General features: G+C 38.2%; 1 protein-coding gene across 1 annotated transcript in view; it reads left to right on the top strand.

The window, feature by feature from the left end:
* Window positions 1–22,726, top strand: part of IMPG2 (interphotoreceptor matrix proteoglycan 2) — a 65,243-nt gene extending 42,517 nt beyond the window's left edge. The window contains exons 13-20 of the mRNA XM_032477927.1: window positions 4,683–4,986; window positions 5,987–7,290; window positions 7,911–8,130; window positions 12,661–12,871; window positions 14,521–14,709; window positions 16,041–16,242; window positions 16,697–16,776; window positions 18,743–22,726. Coding sequence (XP_032333818.1) covers window positions 4,683–4,986; window positions 5,987–7,290; window positions 7,911–8,130; window positions 12,661–12,871; window positions 14,521–14,709; window positions 16,041–16,242; window positions 16,697–16,776; window positions 18,743–18,755 — 2,523 coding nt within the window. The 3' untranslated portion in view covers window positions 18,756–22,726. The remainder of the gene's footprint in view (window positions 1–4,682; window positions 4,987–5,986; window positions 7,291–7,910; window positions 8,131–12,660; window positions 12,872–14,520; window positions 14,710–16,040; window positions 16,243–16,696; window positions 16,777–18,742) is intronic.
* The last annotated feature ends 3,003 nt before the right edge of the window (window positions 22,727–25,729 follow it).

Raw genomic sequence — 25,729 nt, 5'->3', positions numbered from 1 at the left:
TTCTTTTGCTAGGCAAACCTTTTTTAGTTTGATGTAGTCTCACTCATTGATTTTTGTTTTTGTTGCTTGTGCTTTTGGTGTCATTTCCAAAAAAACATTTTAAGACCAATGTCAGGGAGCTTTTTCTCTGTGTTTTTTCCTACATAAGATCTTAGGTTTAGGTCTTTAATTCATTTTGAGTTGATTTTTATGTATAGCAGAGGTAGAGGTCCAGTTTCTTTCTTTCTTTCTTTCTTTTTTTTTTTCCTGTAGCTGTCCAATTTTCCCAGTGCCATTTATTGAAGACACTATTCTTTCCCCATTGAGTCTTGGCTCCCTTGTCAAATATTAGTTGACTATATCTGCTAGAGTGTATTTCTAGGCTCTGGATTCTGTTCCATTTGTCTATGTGTCTATTTTTATGCCAGTACTGATTTATTTACTGTCAATTTGTAATATAGTTGGAAATCAGAAAGTGTGATGCCTCTAGTTTTGTTCTTCTGTCTCAGGATTGCTTTGGCTATTTGGGGTCTTTTGTGGATCCATACAGATTTTAGTATTGTTTATTCTGTTTCTGTGAGAAATGCCATTGGAATGTTGATAGGGATTGCATTGAATCTATAGATTGCTTTTGACATTTTAACAATATTAATTCTTGCAATCCTTGAGCATGGAATATCTTTCCATTTATTTGTATCTCTTTTTATTTCTTTCATCACTGTCTTATAGTTTTCAGTGAATAGAGTTTTTACCTCCTTGGTTAAATTTATTCCTAGGTATATTACTCTTTTTGTTGAACTTGTAAATGGGATTGTTTTTATAATTTCTCTTTCAGATAGTTTGCTATTAGTGTATAGAAACACAACTGACTTTTGTATATTGATTTTGTATCCTGCAGCTTTACTGAACTTGTTTTAGATTAGTTACAATATTTTTTTTGTTCCAGTCTTTTGAGTTTTTTATATATAAGATTATGTCGTCTACAAATAGTGACAACTTTACTTCTTCTTTTCCCATTTTGGTGCCTTTTGTTTCCTTTTCTTGCCTAACTGCTCTGACCAGGACTTTTAGTACTATGCTGAATAGGAGTGGTAAGAGCAGGCACCCTGTTCTTGTTCCTGATCATAGAGGAAAAGTTTTTAACTCTTCACTGTTGAGTATGAGGTTAGCTATGGACTTGTCATATCTGACCTTTGTTTTATTGAGGTACATTCCCTCTATATCCAGTTTGTTAAGAGTTTTTTTTTTTTTATCATGAAAGGGTATTGTATTTTGTCAAATGCTTCTGCATCTATTGAGATGATTGCATAGTTTTTACCCTTCATTCTTTTGATATGGTGCATCACATTTATTGATTTGTTTATGTTGAACTATCCTTGCAGAGGTAAATCCCATTTGATCATGGTATATAATCCTTCTAATGTGCTGTTAAATTCAGTTTGCTAATATTTTGTTGGAAAATTTTGTATGTATTTTCATCAGGGATATCTATAGTTTTCTTGTAGTATTCTTGTCCGCTGTTGGTATTAGGTAATGCTGGCCTCTTAAAATGAGTTGAGAGTGTTCCCTCCTCTTCAGTTTCTTGGCAGAGTTTGAGAAAGATTAGCATTAATTCTTCCTCAAATGTTTGGAAGAATTCATCAGTAAAACCTTCTGGTCATGGCTTTTCATTGTAGGGAGGTTCTGATTACTGAGGTCTGTTTAGCTTTTCTGTTGCTTCATGATTCAGTCTTGGAGCTCTACTTGCTTCCCTTCTCTTTACCTTTTGTGTATCTACTGTAGGTTTTGTCTTTGTGGCTACCATCAGACTTACATGTATTATACACGTAACAGTCTATTTTATGCTCACTACATAACTTTGATGGCAAATGAAAAGTTTACCCTTTTACTCCTTCTCTTTTATGTTTTTGATGTCACAATTGACCTCTTTTTTATTGTATGTTCATTAACAAATTATTGTGAGCTATAGTTATTTTTAATACTTTTGTTTTAACCTTTTTACTAGAATTAAGTGGTTAACACACAATATTACACATAATATTACAGTATTTGAATATATACTTACCTTTAGCAGTGTGTTACATATTTTCATATGTTTTCATGGTACAAATTAGTGTCCTTTCATTTTGGTTTGAAGAACTTTTAATATTTCTTGTAAGGCTGGTCTAGTGGTGATGAAATACCTCAGATTTTGTCAGAGAAGATTTTTATCTTGCCTTCATTTCTGAAGGACAGCTTTGCTGGATAAAGTATTCTTGGTTGGCAGGTTTTTTTCTTTCAGCACTTTGAATCTATCATCCCTCTCTCTCCTGGCCTGTTAGGTTCCTGCTGAGAAATCCACTGATAGCATGATGTGGGTTCCCTTGATGTAAGTTACAAACTTCTTTTCTCTTGGTGCTTTTAAGATTCTCTCTTTGTATTTAATTTTGACAGTTTTATTATAATATGTCTTGGAGAAGATCTTTTGAAGTTGAATTTGCTTGGGGTCCAATGAGCTTTGTGAACTTGGATGGTCAAATCTCTCCCTAAACCTAGGAATAAACTTAACCAAGGAAGAAAAACAAAACAAAATTAAAAAAAAAAAAAAAAGCCCCAAAGCTAAATCTCTCTCTTCAGATTTGGAAAGTTCTCAGTCATTATTTCTTTAAATTAGCTTTCTACTCCCTCCTCCTTCTCTTCTCCTTCTGGAACACCACTGATTCACAGATTGTTTCTTTTGATGGTATCCCATAGTTCATGCTTTCTTCATTCTTTTTTATTCTCTTCTGACCAGACAACTGTCAGCAGTCCTGTCTTCTACTTCACAGATTCTTTCTTCTGCTCGATATATCCCATTGTTTATGCTCTCTTTTGCATTCTCCATTTCATTTATTGTATTCTTCAGCTCCAGGATTTTTGTTTGGCTCTTTCTGTGTGTGTATGTGTGTGATTTCTATCTCTTTGTTAAATTTCTTATTTTGTTTATGTTTTGATTTCTGATTTCATTGAACTGTCTTTCTGGTTTTTTATTGTAGCTCATTGATCTTCCTTAAAACAGCTATTTTGACTTTGCCAGGTAAATTGTAGACCTTCATGTCTTTGGGGTCAGTTACTGGAAGATTATTGTGATCCTTTGATGATATCATGTTCTTTGACATTTCATGTTCCTTAAAGTCTTTTGTTGTATTCACATTTGAAGTAGAAGTCATTTCCTCCAATCTTTACTGACTGACTTTAGGAGAGAAATATCTTCCATCAGCCCTGCTGGGATTCTGAGTTTTTCTCAGCCTCCTCTTGACACACGTTTTTCACACTTCTTGCTGCCTCAAGTGGCAAAGTCCTAAGCTTATATGCCTTCTCTTGATCCTGCAATGCACCAGACAGCTATCTTTTGGCTATTCCAAGGACAATACAGAAGCTCAAGTTGTAGTCTCTCTCTGGCCTATAGATTCAGGCCAGCTTTCTGTGCCTGCTCACTAATTGTCTGTCAAAGTTCCCTGTCTTTGCCAAAGGGAGTGTGCACAAGGAGCTAACTGTGAGGTGGAAGAGGTGTGTGTGGGGGTGCTCAGATGTGTTTTACTTCTATTCCTTTTTTTGACCAAAGCCACATTACCAAAAATATTTACTAGTATTGTACTATCCACTTTTCATCATTTCCCTCTTTATTTTCTAGATTAGAATGTATCCTCTACTGAGGAGTTTTTGTAAGTACCATATCTAGGTTCTACCCTCAGACCAGTTAAGTTAGAATCTCTGGGGTGTGGGGCCCGGGCATTGGTGTTGTTAAAAAGCTTGCATGTGATTTTAATGCTACTTAGATTAGAGAATGATTGCTCTTTCGTATTTCCCTTTTTCAGTTTTTAGAAATATTTTATGAATTCCTTCTTTGCATATGACACTTCTTATTTTTTGTTATTCAACATAGATTGGAATATATAAACTCCTGTCCATGTCATGGCCAGTTTTACCTATTAACTGTCATCACTAAACTTTTTAACACAGACTAATCTCATTGTAGGATTAAAGAATTAGCATGTTCAAGGATAGTGTTTCTGTCTACTTTTCTATTCCTGAAGCTACATTTTAAGATATGACTAGTACTATGTTATTAAAAAGTCACTGGAAAAAGAAAATTGTATTTTGTAAGTGTGATACAATTCACAGATGTTGCTATTTGTTTGAGGTAATGAGACCACATTTTGATGTGGTGCCATTTCTTATCAAAATAAAAGACCTTGATCAAATCATTATCTTTCAGAATGATGAATACAATCACGAATTGTTCTTCCTGTTGTGGGCAATGTGCTTAGGTCCTTGACAACAAATAATAGATATTAGTAACTTCTGTGTGTTTGAAGTATTTAAGCTAATAAGATAGAGGGAAGAGAACTATCTAAAGCAAGAGAAACAGCATCTTCTCCCATAAACTCACTTTTTTTTTTTTTTGGTCTTTTGAATATGTTATCTCATCTATTCTTACTTTCCAGGTAAGATTCAAGAGATACATGATTTTTCTCTAGATTTTCCAACTAGTAAGTGGTTGAATTGGGATTTAATTCTAGATCTGTTTGGTTCTAGAGCCCTATCTCCCTCTCCTTCCCCAATATTACATTGCCTTTTGTCCCTAGAAAATCTGGGAATGTAGATAGATAGGTGGTGTTTGAAATTATTTTTATGTGTTTCTTTTATCTGTGATATGATTCAGCCTCTTTTTGCCCCTCCAGGATAATACCCCTCAAGCTGAATGGCCCTCAGCAGATGAATCCACCACGAGCAGTATTTCACCACTTGATTTCAGCTCTGGTCCTCCTTCAGCCACTGGCAGGGAACTCTGGTCAGAAAGCCCTTTGGGTGATTTAGTGTCTACACCCAAATTAGCCTTTCCCTCGAAGGTGAGCCTCAGTTCTTCCCCAGAGGTTTTAGACGTTAGCAGCTTGACTCTTCATTCTGTCACCCCAGCAGTGCTTCACACTGGCTTGCCGATGGCTTCTGAAGAAAGGACTTCCGGATTTCACCCATTAGAAGATGGTAAAGAATTTTAATCACTTTTCATACTTCCTTATTGTATCAGATGAGAAGAGTTTTGAAGAGAGCAGGAGACTGGAGTCAGTTAGAAAGCATGATAACATTCATTAGGAGGACACAGCCTTGGGAATGTTGTGTGAGAAAGGGAACAGTCAGCTTTACTTGGTTGGAACGGAGAGTCCAAATAGGTAAATAATAAGAAATGAACTTGTGGGCTGAAGTGATTTCATCAGATAGATATTTTGAAGGTCCTATTAAAGAATGTATCACTTAATTATATTACTATTTAAGAACTGCTTTACTTACTTGAATATTTGAGTGGTAAACAAACAGCCTCAAAGAAGATTATTCCATTATCTTTTAATAGGATTAACTGGGGGCAAGTACATAGAGATTTTTCGCTGGCATTAGGCTTGAGAAGGGAAGAATCTAAACTAGAGCAGCTACAGCAGAGATTACGGAAGTCAAGCAGATGATTTAGCTGATATGGAGGAAAGGGACAATCAATGTGACTCAGGGATGGAGTATACACGTGAAAGAGGAAGATGAACAAAGATATAAATAGTGAGTCCAGGAGTTTGAACATTGGGTGAACCTGAAGGATGATGGACAATAAACAGCAAGAAACTGAGAATTCAGAGACCAACAAAATTTCCTAGGGAATTTTCTTCCTGGGTTTTTACTAGATTCAGTCTTTGTGTCAATATGGCTACCAGCATTTCTTGATTTTCATGGAATAAAAAAAAAATCGTGTTGAAGATTAATTATTTCAAAGCCTGATGTCTTGTTATCCTCAGGGAAGGGAGTTATAATCATGAATGATTGTACCACATCACAAAAATATAATCATGCCTTCTTGTTGTTTACTGGATATAGCAAAGCAAAAGTTGGCAACTGTCCTTTGTAATCTAGTGGGAAAAAACAGGTGGTTGGTTTCATTAGTAAGACTTGGAATGTATTTTGGCATCTTTGTGAATTAATTAATGGAAAACTCTATTTTTAGGATTAACTAAAGTTGAAGGATCAGAAGATTTTCTTTCTATTGATCCATTGCCTTCAAGTTCATTCACTCATTCAGTGCCACAAGAAACAATACCATCCATGGAAGACTCTGGGGTGTCTTTGACACCCTCACCATATCCAGTCTCCTCTGTCACATTAGATCTTCTTGCTAAAGAAATAACTATGCCTTTTGGCTTGGAGTCTTTGACCTCCAAAGTCAAAGGCCAATTAGAAATGAGCTCTTGGGTGCCACACATACCTATGGAAAAAGAGTTCATATTTGAGAGTGGTTTAGGTTCAGGGTCTGGGCAAAAGGTGAGTCTGATTACTTGGCCATGGAGTGAGACTTCATTAGAGAAGAGCACGGAATCATTGTCTGAGTCATGGCTTGAAGCTGAAGATTCAGAGGATTCCCTTTTGTCAACTGAGGATGTAGGTGAGAAACTAGTTATAGATGACAAAAAAGATGCCACAGATCAAAGTATTGAGCATTCAAAATATGGGTATTTTGATAGATCCACAAACTTTGCAGAGGAAGAGCCCCTTGGTGGACCTACTGTGCCCATCTTTGCAGAGATCACAACTCAATCTGCATCTCTAATTCTATCCAAGCACACATCAGAGGTACCTGACATTGATTATTACTCAGTTACCAAATCACCTCCTCTGCTGACATCTATAGCAATCTCTGCTTCTCCTGATAAACCAGATCAGGTAGAACCTGTTCTAAAGGAGGACATGGAACAAAGTACAGAGTCATCCAGCCAGGACTGGTTTGACAGCAAAACTTCAGCAGGGAAGCCAGATGTGCAACCTTTGTGGACCATATTGCCAGAATCAGATGTAGTCTGGGCAAGAACTTCTTCCCTAGGGAAATTGTCCAGAGACACACTGGCAAGTACGCCGCAGAGTACTGACAAGCTCTGGTTGAAAGCTTCTATGACACAATCTACCAGATTGCCTCCAACCACAAGCTCCACCCTGCTGGAGGATGAAGTAATTATGGGCGTACAGGATATTTCACTGGAACTGGACCAGATAGGCACAGATTACTATCAGCCTGAGCTAATCCCAGAGGAAAATGGCAAGGTTGGTAGTTATGTGGAAATGTCTGCAGATATTCACTCCACAGAGTCGGCTATTGTGGCTCAGGCCACAAAAAGCGATGACTTGATTTATACCCAAACCACAGGACCTTTGGTGGTATTCTTCAGCCTCAGAGTGACTAACATGATGTTCTCAGAAGATCTGTTTAATAAAAACTCTTTGGAGTATAAAGCGCTGGAGCAAAGGTTCTTAGAACTGGTAAGCATAAGAAGTGAGACATGGGCGTTAGTGAATAATTGTGTATGAACCACTCCTCTTTCCCTCAGCATGTAAGATCTGAGTCAAGGGGAGTGTGGTCTGCTGTGGATTTTCATTTCCTATCATCGTATGAATAGTGTAATAGCTAAGGGTTGGTAGCAAAACAATAAGACAGGTGGATACAAGAAATGGAAAACACAAATGTGGCATGAGGGTGATGTGACAATTTAGATACTGGAGATTGTATTCTGTGATTTCTGGGACTGAAACAAGTTTAAGATTTCTTTTCACATTTTATTGTGAAACCTATGTTTTGTGGATCTCACAATATAACGCCTATAATGCCTGCACTGTTGCAACCCTTAGGTAAAACAGAGAGAATAAACTCACTGGTGTCTAAAACTGTCCAGAATTTCCGTGGGTTTCCTAAATGGCATTGAAAATCTGATGACTCTCAAACAACTCACCATCCATAGTTTTCTGGGTGAACAATTTAAATAATATATATAGAATACAATTTAGAAAAGTAGAGGGGTTCATCCTTGTTTATTTGTTTATGGTAGGTATTGAAAAAAATGCAAAACCTTGTCAATAAACTGACCACTTTTCATGTCTTGTAGTTGGTTCCCTATCTCCAGTCAAATCTCACTGGGTTCCAGAATTTAGAAATCCTGAACTTCCGAAATGGTAGTATTGTGGTAAACAGCCGAATGAAGTTCGCCAAGTTTGTCCTTCCCAATGTCACCAATGCTGTATACGTGATTCTGGAAGACTTTTGCACCACTGCCTACCAAACCATGAACTTGGCTATTGACAAGTACTCCCTTGATGTGGAATCAGGTAATGATATTGAATATCGGTGATATTGAAAATTGAATACTGGTGGTTTCTTAGTGGAATCTAGTTATTATTCTTGTGTATTTTCTTCTACACTGAGTCAAGGTGAATTTAATACTTACAGGTAAAAGAGTACCATGTCAGGAAAATTTTCCACATCTTGGTAATTAGTGAAATAACTCTACCAAGGACATCAATATCATTCTCTTTTCAAATGGGTTGTTACTTGTTTCTTTTTCTTGTTTACTTTCCATTCCTTTTTCACCTGCTCTACCTGGCTCTCTTTTACTTATCCATAGGATCTGTTGTTGCTACATCTCTGTGTGGCCAAGCCAGTTGATTTGGGCTCTCTTCCTTTCTGTGTTATTTTCCTAAGTTGTTTTTATCTATTTCCATTATTGTAAGTCGAATGTAAATGTCAGTAACTCTCTACATTTTTATGTGCAGATCAGACTTACCTTCTGAGCTCCAGAATCAGTATCTTCCTATGTACTTGATGATCTCAACTTGGAGATGTCCTGTGCATATCAAGCTTAAGATGTCTAAGAGCGACCTCTTGTTTTCCGTATCTCCCTAGCTTCCAACTAAACCCACGTAAAGCCTTTGCACGTACTGTCTTCTTTGCCTGAAACTCTTTTTCCTCCTGGCTGACTTTCGCTTATCCTTCATGCCTCAATTCAAATGTCTCTTCCTCAAGACGTTCACTGACTCATCCATAGTCAAGATTGGTTCTTTTCCCTCTGTAATGTTTATAACTATTAGGATAATGCTAATTTATGCACGTAGTTGCTTCATAGCTATTTCCCCCAGTTGCACTGTCCACAAGGACTGAGACTGTGTCTGTTTTTATTAACCACTTTGTAGCCAAAACCTAGCGTAGTGTCTTGCATACAGAAGGCACTCAGAAATACTGTGACTGAATGAAACAAACTGTTGTTTTTATTTGGAAGACTTGGATGCAGAGAATACTGTTGGATACTCAGACTGTTCTTTTTTACCTTCTACATACCAGAAGACAGTGGTTTTGAATAGGAGTAAGGTAGAATGTCTGGATTTGTATTTCTCCAGTGCCTTTTACTCTCAAACTGGTTTGGAAGACAGCCCTATTCTTTAACTGGGAAAGAAGCAAACATTCTTTCCTTTGAAATCCTTGAAGGACCATTATTCGTTGAAAGTGAAGAAAATGATTTAGCTAATCCCCCAACATCCAGATCTCTTGCCACTTGAGTTCTTTAAGGATGTTTGCGTATTCTTTGCCATGTGGTGCAGCGGAAGAAGGAATTAATTATAATTTAGAAGACCTGGTTTCATGCCTCTGCTCTGCCATTTATCATTTGTGTGATCCTGGATGAGCTGTTTTATCTCTGAGCCTTACTCCCTCATATATTAAATGGGAATAGAATGACCTGGCATATGTATTTCATGGGGCTGTTCTAAGGATTAAACAAATAACGTATATAAAAGCATTTGACTAGCCATGGAAATGCAAGCAGTGAAGATTTATAAAACTTTTGCAAAAGTCAGTCCACTTCTTTTTAAAGGGAATTACGTGAATAAATGTGTTTACCTCAATTTCGCATGTAACTCACATGTCAGCTGGATGCCAAGTCATCCAGGTTTATAGGATCAATTTTTTCCTTAACATTCAAGTGAACTGGCATTTGTCTCTCCCATTTGCAGTGTAAAACCTAGATCCATGGCCCTCTGACCCCTAGTATCTGTAGGAATTATCAGGGAACTTAACTATCTCTTAATCATCTCCAGCTCTGAGCTCCTGCAGCTGAATTTCCAATCTCGCATTTGTCCTCACCCTTGTAATTGTTCTTTATGTTAATCCTACACAGGTCACAGTCCCATTTTTTATTTTCCCAAAGCACCTCTAGTACAGGGCAGTTGATTCTATCAGACATTTGCTGGTAATATGAGCATGATGGAGGAGTTTTTATTATAGAACAGCAGATGGCTTTAAAATGGTACTGTTAGGGGGTAAATATCCAAAAATTTTTCAGCCACCCTTTCAAAAGTGTTTGTTTAATGGCCAACTTTTTCTCCAGGAGAAAGCTAGCGACCATGCTACTCTGGCTATTCTGGCTGTCTCTCCAGACCCTCTTCCTATTTCCTCCGCTCTCATTTTCCCGGGCCCATCACTCCCTCTCTTAGCCTGCCCCTGGAAAACCAGAACGTAATTCATTCTATAGGTTAGATCCCTGTCTCCTATCCCAAGCTTAACGCCAAGTCTACCTTTGTTTTCCTATAAAGTCATGAAGGTACTCTTCCAAACAGAGGACTCTCTGTTCTGGGCCTCCACCTTTAACCTGCACAAAGGACTGGAAAGAGACTTTAAAACAACAGTCTTTTATTTACATGATTAAAATATTGGCCTTGGTCTCTTCTTTGGTCTGGAAGCAAAAGGGAGTAGCATTTATCTTTTTTTGCCTATTATAGATTCTATTTCCCTTTCCCCAGACACTCACCCACACCCACAGAATGATCACAAAGTTTTAGAATTTTTAAATAGAATTTTCCTACTACATGTATATTTTTAGTTAAAAGTCTTCAGAATAAAATATTATTTTATCTCAAGATTGGCTAAAGATAAGATTGACTTGGCTCTTGCCTAATTTGTTTCCACATGTAGTGTCTCAGAAATTCTTTAACGTCCATCAACAAAGGGGGACCATGCAAGACCATCCTTCCCACCCCCTATATACATTTCTATCCTTCACTGCTAGGCCAGGATTGGATTGTTTTCTGATTACAGAGTCACAAAATGAATATGAGGATCAAGATATAAAGACTTAGGGAAATACACAGTGGAATCCTGCTGTGTAGTTCTTCTGTAGAACTGCCATCTGTCAGCACATCTGTATGCTCTTCTTATACAAGCATCTTATTATTGGTCCCTTGTATTAGTTTGCTAGGGTTGCCATAACAAAGGACCACAAACTGGGTGGTTTATAACAACAGAAATTTATTCTCACATTGTTTTGGAGGCCAGGAATCCAAATCAAGGTGTTGGCAGGGTCATGCTCCCTGGAAAATCTCAAGAATCCTTCCTTGCCTTGTCCTAGCTTCTGGAGTTCGCCAGTAATCCTTGACATTCCTTTGCTTATAGATGCATCACTGTGGTCTCTGCTTCTGTCTTTATGTGGTCTTCTTTCCTATGTGTCTATGCCTCTGTATCCGAATTTCCCTCTTCTCATAAGGACATCAAATATTGGACTATGGGCCCAACCTAATCCAGTATGACCTCGACTTGATTACATTTACAAAGATCCTATTTCCAAATAAGATCATGTTCTGAGGTTCCGGTTGGACATGAATTTTGGGAAGACACTATTCACCCCAGGACACCCCCCATTCCTGCACAGGGCCAAGAAAGACCTGCTGTAGAGATCCTCTAAACTCTGAGGCTACAGATTTTGCAAAATGTCTTTACTCTCCAGAGTGGCAAGGAAATCACTGATTCTGAAAGCAGGATTAATTTATCTGGACACTGAGGGGCTATGCTCCTTGTTTTTTAACCTCCTCTTAGTCTTCTAAATAAACCTTATGCTCTTCCATATAAATGAGTTTATGGGTCATTTACACTTATTTCCTCTGTGGTATTTATTTCGCCATTTGCCTGTTTGTAGTTCACAGTTTGCCATTCACCAGTGGAGAACTAACAGTGGAACCATGGTAGGACGGAAGACCTATCCATGGTCAATGTCTTACATCATTTTTGACTAGTTTTTGTCCCAATTAATTTTTTTCTTTTTAAGCCTTTGATTTTTTAATTCTTATTTTTATTGAAGTGTAGTCGACTTACAATGTTAGTTTCATGTGTATAGCAAACGCGATTCAGTTATGTCCATATATATATTATTCTTTTCCATTACAGCTTATTATAAGAAATTGAATATAGTTCCCTGTGCTATGTCATTTTCTCTCATCCTATCAATGAAAATTGATATTACTGAGTCCAAAATATTGCTGAGAATAGCCTGAGGAGGTACAGGGCTGATTTATTTTTCTAACATTGGCTTTCACAAATCTTGAGAGTTCTTAGGCTGCTCTTACTGGGCTATATCCATCCCCGAAGCTTCCACCAGTTCTCTGGATTCTGTCGCCCCATTTCATGTTCCCCATGGCGGGTAGGGCATGCAGCATCATGTGCAGAGTGGAGGAGGACTATAGAAGGAAAGGGTTGGTAGAAATGAATGGTACATGAAAACTGTTTAATTTAGATCTACAATTACGTGGATTTTAAAGCTTCTACATGTTCCCTACATAAAACAGGTAGAGGCTCACCTAGGACACTGGGTTTTATGATTTGCCTCTAGGTTTCAGAGAAATTTGATAAAAGCTCATCAATGAAGGATGAGTCAGAAATTTTATTGTGGTATGGGTAGTGATGTATTTCAATGATTCATGAAGGGGGTTGTCCCATGGTACTTTGGATGGGAGAGCCTTCGTAGAGGGGCTTCATGTACCCCAGTTTTTGTATTTTGCTTTTTGTTGTATCATTCTCCTGTTCGTTTGTTGTTTTAGGTGATCAAGCCAACCCTTGCAAGTTTCAAGCCTGCAATGAATTTTCCGAGTGTTTGGTCAACCCCTGGAGTGGAGAAGCAGAGTGCAGATGCTACCCTGGGTACCTGAGTGTGGAAGAACTGCCCTGTCAGAGTCTCTGTGATCTACAGCCTAACTTCTGCTTGAATGATGGGAAGTGTGACATTATGCCTGGACATGGGGCCATTTGTAGGTATGTTGTAGTTAAAGGTTTTGGCTTTACAAGGTTATAGATACTTCCTGTGAAGAAAAGGGGTCTGCACCTGTGATATTAGGATAATCACAATATTTATTATAGAGGTTATATCTAGATAATACATGTGTGCCATCTAGTTCTCGTGTGAAGACTGAGTCAATTAATAGACCCGAACTATACCCAGTTCAATAGGTTATTTTATCTTATGCTTTTAGGGAGCTGTAAGAAGAACATTGTCTAGTGGCCTATAGGGAGGATGGAGAGCAGTCGGAGGTCTTATGTTTGCTAGTGGTGATGATAAGGCAGTTGGTGCTCGACTTAGCTTCAAGCATATCAGCACTTTACACTGTGTCTGAAACGGAATTTTATTGTTCTTTTGGGGTGATGTTCTTAATGGATTTGGGCTGTTCTTAGTCCTACTGAGTATTCAAAAATAAAGAAAAGCAAGTATTTAAAGTTGTGGCAAGTTTATTTTATGTATCTAAGATCCACTTTTTAATGATAGAACCAAAGAAAATGCAGCAGGCAGATGACCAGATTTAGGTAGCCTTCCCTGCCTACTCCCCTTAAACAGAGCAGAGCAAATCAACCTCCCAACCACACCCAAAGTCACATGCTGGAAAGGGAGAGAATGCTGAGAATAAGCAGGGGAAACATAAATGAGAGGACAATTTGTGAATGTCAAAAAGGGCAAGCATTCGCACTGATGCCCAAAATAGAGGAAATAGGTGGAAATGATTCAGACTTTTCTACATGTAAAGGTATAAAGTTTAGCTAGAAAACTACTGGGAAAAATAGTCTCTCAATTTCCAAAGAAATTAAGATTATTTTGAAAAGCAGTGATTGCTGCTCTGGGACTTGAAGATGTTTTTGCACCGTTCTGTGGCCGTGGGGTCCTGGGGGATCTCTGCCATGCAGTGAAAAGGACATGAGGAGTCTGGAGACGTGGCTTCCAGAGCAGCTCTGTGGCTAACTAATTGTATGACCTAACACCAGTCATTTTCCTTCCTGGGCCTGTTTTTCATTATCTATAAATAAGGAAGTACTTTCTTTAAGTCTAGTCAGTCTTTTATTCAGACTTTACAGGTAGTCACTGAGGACCTCCTGGGTGGATATCAGGCACTATACACAGCTTTAAATCTTATCATTTAACCTGTATACTCACATTTTTACTGAGGCTTCATGTGGTGTGCATTTATTTTTCTCTCTTTCCCTAGTCCCACTGAAGATTCTGCTGTTTTTTAAATTAATTAATAATTAATTTTATTGAAGTATAGTCAGTTTAGAATGTGTCAATTTCTGGTGTGCAGCATAATGTTTCAGTCATACATATTCATATATTCATTTTAATATTCTTTTTCATTATAGGTTACTACAAGATATTGAATATAATTCCCTGTGCTATACAGAAGAAATTTGTTTTTTTTTTTAACATCTATTTTATATATAGTAGTTAGTATCTGCAAATCTCAAACTCCCAATTTATCCCTTCCTACCCCCTTCTCCCCGGTAACCATAAGTTTGTTTTCTGTGTCTGTGGGTCTGTTTCCGCTTTATAGATAAATTCACTAGTGTCTTCTTTCTGCTATTAATTGTTACTGTCAGCAGAGTGCTTGTGGTTGGGACTTGGTCACCTGTCATTCCAGGTGCCGGGTGGGTGAGAACTGGTGGTACCGCGGGGAGCACTGTGAAGAGTTTGTGTCCGAGCCCCTGGTGATAGGCATCACCATCGCCTCCATGGCTGGACTGCTCCTCCTTTCTTCTGTGGTCATCTTCTTCATCATCAGGACTCTTCAAGCTCAATATGCTAGGAGAGACAGGGAAGGGCCCTTCAGGTAACTAAGGAGAATGTTCCTTCTGTTCATTCATTTTGTGCTTACTTTGTGCCAAATACTGGACAAGGATCTGGGTGGAGGGGAGAGAGCATATAGTTGAGTAAAAACATGGTCCCTGTCCTCAGAGGGTGTCAAACTGGAAGCAAACATAAGTGACAGCATGGATAAGATGCTAAGATGCCTAGGTAAGGGGTGAATTTTTTTTTGTCTAGGGGAGGGTGTCTTAGAAGTTTTAATGATGGTTGTGATATTTAGCTGGACAGAAGAGTAGATGTTTGCTGCAGCGGGTGGGTGGGAAACTTTCTAGCTAGTTGAATGAGCATGAGCACCATCAGGAAGGCATGCAGGAATCTCCCTGCACACATTGAGTGGGGCCAGAATGCCTGTTTCATGGTGGGGGAGGGGTTGGGAGGGTGACAGGGTTGAAGTGAAGACCAAATCTGTTAGTATGTTCCCGTTGGCTCATGCCAGTGGTAATGAGACAGATTTTAAATCTAGGTAAGAACTTGGCAAGAAGTAGAATCTGGTTCTCTTTTTAGTTAAGTGTAGCTTCACTAAGCTTGTTCTTGCTACACTAGCAATGCAAGGACCTTTGGGGTTGTGTTGTGATGACAATCCCTGGTTGTACTTCACTTCTGTGATTCTAGAGTCCAAGAGTGCTTCTGCTGCAGGTCTGGGTGACCTTCCCTTACCCTCCGGCTTGGCTAAGGAGGCACCTCTCCTAGGTTCCTTGGAACACCCAGGACATAATTCTATTATTATACTTTTTGTTGAGTCTTACTTTGCATTTGACTGTAATCTTATGCTGGAGAGGGATTCCAACAAATTCTTTGTATCATTTGCATCTAGAACAGTCCTAGGCACATAATCAAAGCTCAGTAAATATTTGTAGACCTGAATTGAACTTAGTTGAAGCACATTCCCCCTGTATTTATATTTCTATTAGAATTTTTGTGTGGTTACACATTGATTTTTTTATTTGTCTCCTCTGGGAATGATGGAGCTATATTCATTTAAGGACCTACTAAATATTGCCAGGCCTGTTTTTCCATCAGTATTTATTGAGTATTAGGTACTGGGGGGCAAATAAAGATGAATGAGACATGGAATAATTCCCCAGGACACTTGCCATGTAGTTGAGGAGACAATAATGATAACACCTGATAAATAATTTTTGAGCTTGATCTGGATATTTTTCACGGACCCTTCCCCCACCCCCCTTTCCCACCCCATTTGTATCCAGAAATCTTGCTCCAAGTAAGTAGTCTTCCAAGTAGCTGAGCATCCAAAGAAGATGCTCGTCAATCACACTTTTCTTCTTGTGGCTCCAGCAGGCAGCCTGACAGCCTCTCATCCGTGGAAAGTGGCGTGAAGCACAACCCTGTGTTTGAAAGTCACGAGGCTGCACTCGAGCAGTACGAGGGACCCTACCCTCTGCGTCCCTTCTACAGCTCTGCAGGCAGAGAGATGATTGGTGGTCTGAGCAGGGAAGAAATCAGACAAATGTATGAGAGCAGTGAGCTTTCCAGGGAGGTAGGAAACTTGGATTTTCTGTTACTGCTCTGCTGCTGTGTATGTCGTGTGTGTGTGTGTTCATGCACATACATGGGCTTCAAGAAAGGCTGAAAATTACTTTGTGATTAGTTTTTTACCTTATGGCATCTCCCAGGCGAATGTGGTATGTAGCAAGTATATAATTCTGAGCTCTACCTTATTCCCCACCTGCTGGTTCCTTTTATCCTTATTAGCAAGCCCCTCCTCCTCCCTTTCCTCCTTAGAAACCCTTACCTGTGTTACTGTTACTCAGAGCAGTTCAGGTAGTGGCCACACCCTCTATTTTTCTGAAATGGCCACTGTTTTTCTATTGCTCTCCCCTGGATAGCCTCAAAGGCCACCATTACTTACAAAAATTAGAACTCTTTTTAAAAAGGCCATTGAAGTTTTTCTTCTGCAAAGCCTCTTTTCCTCTTCTTTCTTTTTTTTAAAGGAAATTGAAGAAAGAATGAGAATTTTGGAACTGTATGCCAGGGATCCTGAGTTTGCAGCTTTTGTGAGAGAACATCAAATGTAAGTGTTTGAAACAGCGCCCTCACCCAGATTCTGAGGGGGCTTCCCTTAGAGTAGTGCCTCAGGCGTGAACACGTAACTCCTGTCCACGTGACACAGGTTTCTGTCATAACCAGTGTTTGCTGGGTTCTTTACAGTTCATACACTTCCTCACAGGTTACCTCATTTATTCCTCCCCACACCTTTGGAAGGTGAATGTTTCTTTTTTATGTTTTATGAATGAGGAAAGGAACCCTCAAAGCGATGGAAGGACCTACATAAGATCATGATGACAGCAAATGCCAGAGAAGATCGAAAACTAAGACACTCTGTGCTCTGGCCTAGGGCTTCCTGGGCTCTGTCCTATTTTCTCTTTTTTTGAGGGGGGAGGGGAGGTAATTAGGTTTATTTAATTATTTAATTATTATTATTATTTAGTGGAAGTACTGGGGATTGAACCCAGGATCTCGTGCATGCTAAGCACGCCCTCTACCACTGAGCTATACCTCCCCCCCTGTCATATTCTCTCTGATTTCTGTAGGTGTCACCCATCTGAGTAGCCATAAATCGTCACATATTTTAACATATCCTTCCTTTTCCATCTTTGTGGATACTTTTAAGTATACTTTGAATGACACACATCTCGTTACAGTGTATCTCTTCCTCAGTCAAATTCATCTTCCTTTTCATTTTTTTTCTGTTGCTTTTTTCAGCATGCATTTTGGGCAAGTGTCTGTAGTTTTTTTCCCTTTGTTCCTCAGAATCCATAACCAGGTATACATTATAAAAATAAACTATCTTGTAAAGAGACCATTCATGGATGTTAATTGAGTGTAGTGGGTGGGGTTATAATTTGGCTTTGATATTTTGTCTCTCAGCTGCCTTCACAAAGGTCCTTCCTTACTGACGGGTCTCACCCAGCACAGATATCAGCACCTGGCTTTTAGAAGAGAAAAACCAGAGCAATTCAAGCCTACTTACTAGAAGAAATGGATAAAGGGTCAGGATAACCCATGTGGTTCTGATTGGAGCCTCTGCTCCTTTGCTCCAAATCCCTTTTGTCTGATAGGCAGCCCCTCACCCATGGTTCCTCTGATAGGAAGGGACGAATTGACACCTAGGGAAACTAAGGAAGGTACTTTTCTAAGTCTGTGTGCGTGGTGGAGACTCCTTTGAAAAAAATCTCTAAGCATCTGATTTGGTCCAGGGAAGGTGCTGCCAACCTTGTTGAATGCTTTCAGAGCAGTATTACTGGGATCCTGCCTTTTAGACCAGGATACCCACTCATCCCTCTATCTCTAGTCCACAGGTGGCCTGTGGCTCCACTTCAGTGGTATCCAATAGAAAAAACGTGACTGATGGTTTTATCTTTTCTACGACCCTGTATAAGCCCTTCAGAGCCATCTGCATTCCCTGACTTAAAAATGCATCTCATCTAGATTAAGAAATACAAAGAGAGGATCCAGAAAAGCCTAATTAGGAACAGATTGACCCCATGCTTCAGTTTCCTCGGGTAAACTATCTAGCATTAAAATATTCCCCCAAAAATCCATATAAAAAAGAAGATTTAAGCAAGAAGACCCAGTGAAACAAAAGAATGTTCACATAGACACTAAAACTTTAAGGGAGTTGTTCATAAAGGGAAGATGGCATTGAAAAAAATGTTAGGTACAGAATCCATAAATTTTCAGTTTGCACTTAGTCTCAGAGTTTTTAATCTACCAATAGCCTGAGAAAATATTAATGAACTTTAGGATTCAGTAAAAGCATTACATGGTCTTGGTAGAGTGGATTCTTTTTTTTTTTTTTTTTAACTTATCAAAGCACAGGATAGCTTTCCTGCAAAGAAAGAAAATAGAAAATATTGGTGATTTTTAGGAACACAGCATGGCTATATATTACACCAAAAATACATTTCAGTACATTCTGGCTTTTTTCAATTAATTGCTATTTCTTTCTTTCTTTCTTCTTCTTTTTTTAATGGCAGGGAAGAGCTTTAACCAAAAGTCCTATTTTGCAACGGACTAGAAGCCTAGAGAAGATGGAATCACTCTTTACCTGTGTCATGTAATTAGCCTGGATTCCGAACTCTGTTGGAAGAAGAGTTTTCTATTAAAAAAAGTTAAACTGGGGGCACAATTTATTTTTCTAGTTTAAAATTTCAGAATGCAGTAAGAGATGTGACAAGTTTTAAGCCTACAAAGACCAGAAGTTGTATTTAAAGGAATTCAAAACTGTATGAATTCTAGAAAGGATTCTGTAAGGAAAAAGCCAGGCCTGGGAGTTGGGTTGCATTTGCTGTCTGCTTCTGAGCCTCTGAGGGTGTCTCTTAGTAACTAATGATGCCTCGGGCTTCCCCGCAGGAAGGTCAGGTGAGACTATTACGGAGGAAGGTAGGCTTAGTAACTGAGTCTGTAGTAGCAAGTTTGCTATTGTCAGGTGGAATGAGACGACTTTGAAGTAATTTTAATATAGTTTATGGCCAAACATTCATCTAACTAAATACTAAGGTTTTGAGGGGAATCAAACTGCTAAAGAAAAAGCAACCTTTTTGCTGCAGTATAGATTTAGACCTGTACATTGTGCTCCTACCAGAATTTTAAATTTCCTGAGCCTGTTAATCAAGACCACATTATTATGTTAATTATGTTAATATCCTGTTTTTTTCCCCCTGCTATCAAGGACAATACATATCATAAAGGTTACAGGCTTTTTGTTAGAGTAAAGATGAATTGAACCACATGGACAGGGAAGGAGTGGGTATCGGGTCAAGACCACAGCGCTGAGAATATACTTTGCTGATTGATGCGTGGACTGAGTCAGAACCAGTGGGTTCCCTGACTCTGTTTCTGAAACCTAAAGGTGTCCTGGGCAAATCTGGGATCTTCTGTAGTTTCTCGTGTATTAATTTCAAAAGCAGCACTTGACTTCCCCGTGTGGTGTAGGTTAGTTTGTTTGCATTGCTTCTTTGTGTAATAACTGTGTCTCAGTTCATTCCTGCTTACATGAAACACAGCAGGACTTTTATTGCAATTAAAATTTTTAAAAAAGTTTTATAGGTAGGAAAAGTCCACATCTTATATAAATTTTAACTGAAAAAGTAGAAATTTTCCTCTTTCCTAATACTTTTTGAATGGTAGCTTTGGAGCGGGCAGGGAGAGGGTCCAGTAATTATCACTATCCGTCTTGTTGTGTACGCAGATAGGTTATTGTTGATACAGGTGTTTTATGTTAGATATCTTCATGTTAGTCAAAAACAGTCTTAAACATTTTGATTTCTTTGTGACCAGATGTAACTGACCAGGGGTAGGTTGGCCATAAGATAAAATACCTGGTTCACTTTTTTTCCCCTCAACTTGATGACTGCCAATTTCACTCAGTATGAAGACACCAGAAACTTAATCTCTGGGGTGAGTACATGCCACAGTAAAGCTACTGAAAGCCTTGAAGATATCCAGATATTTTGCAACGTATGTATGGGTAACAGGTCTTGTGAGTGTGTGTTTTTGTAGGTAGGTAATTCCCTTATCTCAGTAATTTCTTTCATTCCCTCCCCTAATAATGGATTCTCTATAAGTTCAGCATAGATACAAGCCACTGCTGGGACATTTTCTACTGGGTGAATTTGAAAGGGAATTGATAATTATCTTTAAAGCATTTTAAATGTTAATGACATTTGTCACTACTTAATGTTTAATTTAATATTTCTAAAACTTTCTAAGATTTCTGTTGAAGATTCTAAACTTTTTCCCCTAAACCTACTCAGTGTTAGGTGAAAAAAAGTTGTTTTTTTTTTAATCATAAATTAACCCTAGAAGGCAACATTTTGAACGTCTGCTTGCTGGGGGAGTTCAGATGGAGGTGAAGTGGGTGAAGCGCAGGTCACCACGTGGAACACTTAGGAGAAGCACAAACTCAGCTGAAGGAGGATTGTTTTCCAAGCAGTGAAGTGGGAGTTTGAGAATTCTGACTCGTCTCTGTCTCTGATTTCCATTTGTATGAACTTTTCATGCAAGAGCTAATCGTGGGTCTCCATGAATGTCTGTTCCACATCGTTGAAAAGGAGGGGATTCCTAAACTCTCAAGGAGAGAACTGAGGGCCTCAGTTCAGGAATAAAGACTTTGGCCCTTGCTTTGTTATAACTGAACCACAGTGGGAAACATCAGAGAATGAAGTTTCCACGATGAGGATCCACTGATGGGCACATCTAAAGAGCTAAAAGAGCTATCCGTCTGACAGGACAAACTACCCTGAAAGAGCTTCTTTTCAAAGGAGCTTTTCCCAAGGTAATTTAATGGCATATAGTCATTTGAAAGTATTAAGCTAAGCTCTCATTTGGGCTGTGTGATTGAGGAATGAAATGTTCTGATTATTAGGATGTTCTTATTAATCTAGCAGTATAATATTCAATACAACTATCACCTTATTTAAAAATAATTAAACGCAGTTAACAGTAAAAGTGCATGATAAAGAACTCAAACTTTTTTGGGGTGATTTGTAAGGTGCTTTGGAGTCTTGTAGATATAGCCTTTATAACTGAATGTCCCTACATGATTCTTATTTTCATGGGTTCTGGATAAAAGGGAGTTTATTTGATAAGTAGGACTCCATTTGCACCATAGCAGTGTTTTAAGGGTATTTGTTCATATTTATGTGCTCCAAAGTCCCATTTCCTTTATGTAATAAAACAAGTGCAGGTTTTACCTGATTTTATTCCCACCGCTTTGTTTTTTTCTTCTGTAGTATCTGTTCATGGGTTGGCTGCTCCCCTCCCCAACCCTTTCTGTTTTTTAACACATGGTAAAAGTGTAACGGAGTCAAACAACCCTGACTTAATATTACTTCTGAAAAAAGATGAAAATTGGAGAAATATTCTTTATAGGCTCTAAAACCATTTTGGCTCAGATATGATACCTGATGTAGTTACTCATTTGCATGCGTGTTTCGTAAGTTTGCCTTCTTCCATCTCATGACTTTTTGGCACCTAGTATCTCTGTGTCATTTCCATGTTTTCAATAAAGGATACTTTGACGTCGATCAGCCTGTGAATTGAATTTTCACTTTCAAATGGGAAAACAAGTTAACATATCTAGTCCATAAAGAAACAACTGATTTAGGAATAACTTATCTTTATTAAATTGAGATATTTTAGCCAAGAAAAATATGGGTCATTTTTTTTTCCCCGAAAACGTTTCTAACAATTCCCAGTAGAGATGGGTGGGGCCAGTCTTTCTTATTGACCATCCAGCTGCAGTGAGTCATGGATCCTAGCTCATTCTACTCCCGAGGGTGCAATGAATGCAGAAAAATGGTGTGAAGGTCATAGTCCTCAAATCAATTGCATTGTGTTCCACAGACAATCCTGGCTCAAGGTGGAATGTGGGAGGGTACTAGAAAGTAATTGGTGATGTAAAGAATCTGCCTAGAAATTTGCTTGAGTCATGCATTTTATAGAACCTTACACTATGCCTATGGGTTAACAAGACACACTTGTTAAAATCACTCCCCTCAGTAATAAGACACAGGTTAAAACACTCCCCTCAGCCACACAATTTATAGCTACAGCCTATTTTAAATGATTCCTTATCCTGTCTTTTTCTTCACTTATATTTAATTGCTTGTTTAGTGATTAAGGGCATAAGTAGGAAAAATGTAACCATGATATCAGAGAATAAAGATATAATTATGTATTCAGACTATGTAATGATTCTGAAGTGATCATATACATACTATATGTTCAGTATGGAGTATGGGTATTGAAGGATTTTTCTTTTTCATCTTGTTTATAATGACATTGTACATAAAGCATGGGTCAGATAAATTCAGGTTACTGCACTGTTTTCTTGAAATTTTCTTAAGACTAGCTAATTAGAAATAAAAAGTTTTGTCTTTATGTATATAAAAGGGTCTTTTCCTCATGCATATAATTGTGCCATCCATTTTCATCATGAATAAACTTCTCTTTCAAGAACCTCCCTACATTTTTTTTTATCAATTAGAAAAAAACACTGTAGATCATAGGAGTAGTTCTGTGTAATTACCACTAAAAGATACACACAGTGTGAGCCTGGTGTGGGAATGATAATCATTCTTTGATTAATCTCTGTAGTGAGGATCTCAGAGAATTGGAGACAAATCCAGAGCCCATTTGTTGCCGCAAATTTTGTGGACAGTTAATGATGCTGAGTTATTACTTTGCCTCTCATGAACTTTATTCTTTCAAAGTCTTAGAAACTTTCATTCCCCCCTGCCATCTGCTTAAGGCAGGGATGGAAGGAAAACTGATAGAGCTGATTAAAGGAAGATTAGGAGTGGGTAGCTGGTATCAGCTGTCAAGAGAAGGGATTGGTGACCTGTCTAAAAGAGAACAAGAAGGCACATCCATGGTGTAACAGTAGTCTAAAGAAATTTTGCATAGGAAGGCGAGCAACCACTCACCTAAACATCGGCACAGAAACCTCAATTTTCAGTTTTTTCCTTCCTATATTTGCATGATGTCTTGCTAGCAGGAGGGCTTGAGAAAGTCCTAAATCAGTCTTAGGAAAGAGGAGGGTGGTCCTGATTTGATTCCAAAGACTGTATTATAAAAACATGAAGTGGGAGAAATGTGTCTAATAAATACCTGTTGATTGCTTAGTGACCTAGATTTAGAAGAAACAGTGAATAATAATCCTGTTTTTAAAAAATTGTATTAATTTTTTTGTTGATGTATAGTCAGTTACAATTTCTAGTGTATACTTTCTTTTTCATTAAAGGTTATTATAAGATATTGAATATAGTTCCCTGCTATACAGAGAAATTTGTTTTTTAATCTGTTGTTATATATAGTGGTTAAAATTTACAAATCTCGAACTCCCAAATTTATCCCTTCCCACCCCCTTTCCCCTGGTAACCATTAAGATTGTTTACTATGTCTGTGAGACTGTTTCTGTTTTGTAGATGAGTTCATTAGTGTCCTCTTTTTTCTTTTTTTTTTTTTCTTTTGTTTTTTTTTTTTAGATTCCACATATGCATGATATCATATGGTATTTTTTTTCTCTTTCTGGCTTACTTCATTTAGAATGACAATCTCCAGGTCCACCCATGTTGCTGCAAATGGCATTATTTTATTGTTTTTTTTATGGCTGAATAGCATTCCATTGTATAAATATACCATAGCTTCTTTATCTAGTCATCTGTCAATGGTTGTTTAGGTTTTTTCCATGTCTTGGCTATTGTAAATAGTGCTGCCATGAACACTGGGGTGCATGTATCTTTTATAATTAGATTTCCCTCTGGATATATGCCCAGGAGTGGGATTGCTGGGTCATATGGTGAGTCTATTTTGAGTTTTTTGAAGAATCTCCATGCTGTTTTGCATAATGGCTGTGCCAAACTACATTCTCACCAGCAATGTAGGAGGGTTCCCTTTTCTCCACAGCCTCTCCAGCATTTATCATTTGTGGACTTTTGAATGATGGCCATTCTAACTGGTGTGAGGTGATACTTCATTGTAGTTTTGATTTGCATTTCTCTGATAAAATTAGCGATATTGAGCCTTTTTTCATGTGCCTATTGGCCATTTCTATGTCTTCGCTGGAGAATTGCTTCTTTAGGTCTTCTGCCCATTTTTGGATTGGGTTGTTTGTTTTCTCTTATTAAGTTGTATGAGCTGTTTTTATATCTTGGAAATTAAACCTTTGTCAGTTGCATCATTTGCAAATATTTACTCCCATTCCATAGGTGGTTGTTTTGTTTTACTTATGGTTTCCTTTGCTATGCAAAAGTTTATAAGTTGAATTAAGTCCCACTTGTTTATTTTTGCTTAATTTCTTTTGCCTGGGTAAACTGCCGTAGGAGAACATTGCTAAGATTTACGTCAGAGAATGTTTCACCTATGTTTTCTTCTAGGAGTTTATATAGGTTTAAAGGTTTATATAGGTTTTAAAGTAATAACCCTGTTTTTAATAAGTCTGGTCAGGACAAGCTGTAGTCACTCTGAGGTCACATGTTTACCATGTGGGTCCACTTTCTAGGTCCTTCTGAATGTATGTCCCTTTTGAGATAATCCCTGATGGGCTGTGTCCCATGAACTAACATTTAAGGTGTCTTCTTACCAAAACACACACATATCTTTTGTTCTACTTTTTTTTCAGTACAAGTGAATCTATGCTAATGTAATAATAAATGTTAAGGAATCATGTTTTTCCAAGTAATGCCAACATTGTATGTGGGATTTCTGGAAATAATTTATTATTCCAAATGAATAACTAATTTGTCAGTATTGTCAATATTGTACACATGGCAGGTTTGGGGAAGAGTATGCATATTTTTAGCAGGTGGGCCTTTGAAGGAGCTTTCCAACCTCCCCCTAGCTGCCCTGTCTTATATGCCTTTCTTCTGTACCAGTGTGTCTTCTTCTATTCCATTATTCATCAAAGCTGTGTGGTAATTTTTTATTTATTCCATTAACTTCCCACTAAACTGAATTCTTTGATGTTGGGGCCACATCTTGCTCATTTATTATTCACGAAACCAAAGAGTGCTTGATGCAGAGTTGGTCTACAGTAGCTGTTAATTCAGTTAGCTTGAGATAATGGGTCATACGTAGGTATCTGTTTTACGACCAGCAAGCAGCTGATTATTTTGAAATCAGTGAGGGGTTTACAGACCATTTAAAAAATGATTTATAGAGACTTAAAAATAATCCTAAATGTTTTAAGGGATCAGATTCATACATTTATATCAATCTTATCATTGAGTAATTAACAGATTATAAAGTAGTAAGCATTTTACAAAATCCTAGCAGAATGTATAAGCTACTTTGAGATGTCTGTCTGCCTTTCTTAACCACGGGCTCAGGGAGGAAGGGAAGACAAGGCAAAGAAGTACACTAGTGTGGGAGTGGTGCTGGATAGAAGGAAAAGGTTCAAAGATTTGGGAGCTGGTGGGTTTGTAGGAACAAATCTGACTGTCCTTTCTGTTGATGGATTT

Source organism: Camelus ferus, chromosome 1 (genome assembly GCF_009834535.1).
Source record: "Camelus ferus isolate YT-003-E chromosome 1, BCGSAC_Cfer_1.0, whole genome shotgun sequence".
In the NCBI taxonomy this organism is placed as follows: Eukaryota; Metazoa; Chordata; class Mammalia; order Artiodactyla; family Camelidae; genus Camelus; species Camelus ferus.
This window is presented reverse-complemented; position numbering and strand designations above follow the sequence as displayed.